This window comes from Geospiza fortis, unplaced genomic scaffold (assembly GCF_000277835.1).
Source record: "Geospiza fortis unplaced genomic scaffold, GeoFor_1.0 scaffold1215, whole genome shotgun sequence".
NCBI classification, from domain to species: Eukaryota; Metazoa; Chordata; class Aves; order Passeriformes; family Thraupidae; genus Geospiza; species Geospiza fortis.
Window position 1 is genome coordinate 96,370 of NW_005054724.1, and position 2,299 is coordinate 98,668.

At 63.8% G+C, this 2,299-nt stretch overlaps 1 protein-coding gene across 1 annotated transcript in view; it reads left to right on the forward strand.

Moving 5' to 3' along the window:
• Window positions 1–2,108, forward strand: part of SCAP (SREBF chaperone) — a 59,500-nt gene extending 57,392 nt beyond the window's left edge. Inside the window, exons 23-25 of the mRNA XM_031065270.1 lie at window positions 5–19; window positions 1,222–1,302; window positions 1,881–2,108. Coding sequence (XP_030921130.1) covers window positions 5–19; window positions 1,222–1,302; window positions 1,881–2,108 — 324 coding nt within the window. The remainder of the gene's footprint in view (window positions 1–4; window positions 20–1,221; window positions 1,303–1,880) is intronic.
• Window positions 2,109–2,299: the final 191 nt, after the last annotated feature.

Genomic DNA, 2,299 nt, shown 5'->3' on the forward strand with positions numbered 1-2,299 from the left:
CCAGGACCACACCCTGCGGGTGAGCGGGACAGGGGTGGATGGGTGGATGGATGGATGGATGATGGATGGATGGATGATTGGATGGATGGATGGATGATGGATGGATGGCTGATGGATGGATGGGTGGATGGATGGGCAGGGACAGCAGGGCAGGGAGGGGCAGCCAGGACCACACCCTGAGGGTGAGTGGGACAGGGACAGCAGGGCAGGGAGGCGGAGCTGGCAGCTCCATGGGGTCTGTTCACCGAGCAGTCCAAGGACAGAGCCCAGAGTGTCACCCTGAGCTGAGTGTGGGACCCTCCTGCCGGGGGAATGGGTGACTTCAAAGAATTATAGAATCACTGAGGCTGGGAAAGCTCTTCAAGACTGTCGAGTCCAGCCAGTCCCCAGCACTGCCAAGGCCACCACTAACCCATGTCCCCAAGTGCCACATCCACATGGCTTTAAAATCCCTTCAGGGATGGGGACTCTACCACTGCCCCTTCCAATGCCTGACCACCCTTTCCATGAGGGAGTTTTCCCAATATCCAATGTAAACCTCCCTGTCCTCCTGTCCCTGTTCCCTGGAGCACAGCCCGACACCCCCCAGCTGTGCCCTCCTGGCAGGAGCTGTGCAGAGCCACAACGTCCCTCCTGAGCCTCCTTTTCTCCAAGCTGAGCCCCTTCCCAGCTCCCTCAGCCCCTCCTGGGGCTTCAGACCCTTCCCCAGCTCTGTTCCCTTCCCTGGACATGTTCTAGCCCCTCCAGGTCTTCCCAAAGCAGCCCCCCGGAATTGGGGCCCCTCAGCAGGGCCAGCACAGGGGGACAATCCCTGCCCTGGTCTTGTGGCCACACTGGTTTGATACAATCCAGGAGCCACTGGCCTGTTTCCCACCTGGGCACAGCTGGTCACATCCACCAGCACCCCAGGGCCTTTCCAGCTCCTGTGTGCCCAGCCTGGAGCATCCCATGAGGTTGCTGTGACATTCCCTGAGTGGCAGACCCAGGTTCTGGGCTGTTCCCTCTCCTCTCTCCCCTTCAGCTGTGCAGTGACTGCCCTGTGACCACCCTGGCACTGCCCACCAGCCATGACCTGCCCAGCAGCACCCCGGGGCACCCCGGGCGGGCTCTGGCCGTGCCACAGTGGGACCCGGTGGGACCTGTTGTGCCATGGGGAGCTCAGGTGGCACCACCCTGAGCCCAGCTGGCCCCAGAGCCTCACTCGGGCCTCTCCTGCCCCAGGTGTTCCGGCTGGAGGACTCGTGCTGCCTGTTCACCCTGCAGGGCCACTCGGGAGCCATCACGGCCGTGTACATCGACCAGGTACGGGCAGCTGCTGGGCCTGAGCCCTCACACCTGAGCTGGTACCTGAGCCCACCCGGAGATCACACCTCAGCCCATCCCTGCTCCCATCCCTGAGCAGGTGGCTCAGCTGGAGGCACCCACCTGGCTCCCTCCATCTCTCTCTGGCCAAGCCAGAGTTTTCCCCCAGCTCACTGTGAGCTCAGCAGTCTTTCCCGGGAGATCTCTTGCTTCTCTGACCTTCTGGAGCAGGGAATCCCTGTTCCTGCACTGCCAGCTGGGGCTGAGCAGGCCTGAAGCGGGGCCTGAGCCCCCAGGGAGGCTCTGCCCCCAGTCCCCAGGAGGAGTGGGGGTCCCCAGTGTGCTCCCCACAGCAGCGTGTGCCCCCCGGTGCTCTCCCACTGCACAGAGGTGACCTCGGGTGCCTCTGCACTGGGGTTCCTGGGCTCTGTCCCCCAGCCTGCTCAGGCACAGGGAACAGGCAGGGAAGCGCTGGGCTGGCAGTGCAGGGGTGCAGCCCCTCTCACTCACCTCCTGCAGCGGGAGCGTGGGTGGCAGCGCGTGTGCCCCGGCGCTGACACGGCCCCGCTGTCCTGCAGACCATGGTGCTGGCCGGCGGTGGCCAGGACGGGGCCATCTGCCTGTGGGACGTGCTGACGGGCAGCCGGGTCAGCCACATGTTCGCGCACCGCGGGGACGTCACCTCGCTGACCTGCACCACCTCCTGCGTCATCAGCAGCGGCCTGGACGACGTCATCAGCATCTGGGACCGCAGCTCGGGCGTCAAGCTCTACTCCATCCAGCAGGTGGGACCTGGGGAGGGTTAACCAGGAATTGCTCGGGGGGGAAAACCCTCGGAGACCAACCAACCCCGTGCACTGCCAAGGCCACCACTGATTGTGTCCCCAGGTGCCACATCCACAGGGCTTTTAAATCTTTCCAGGGAAGGGGACTGCTCTGCTACCCTGGGCAGCTCCTTCCAAAGTCTCATCTCCCTTTCCATGGGGAAATTCCTGCT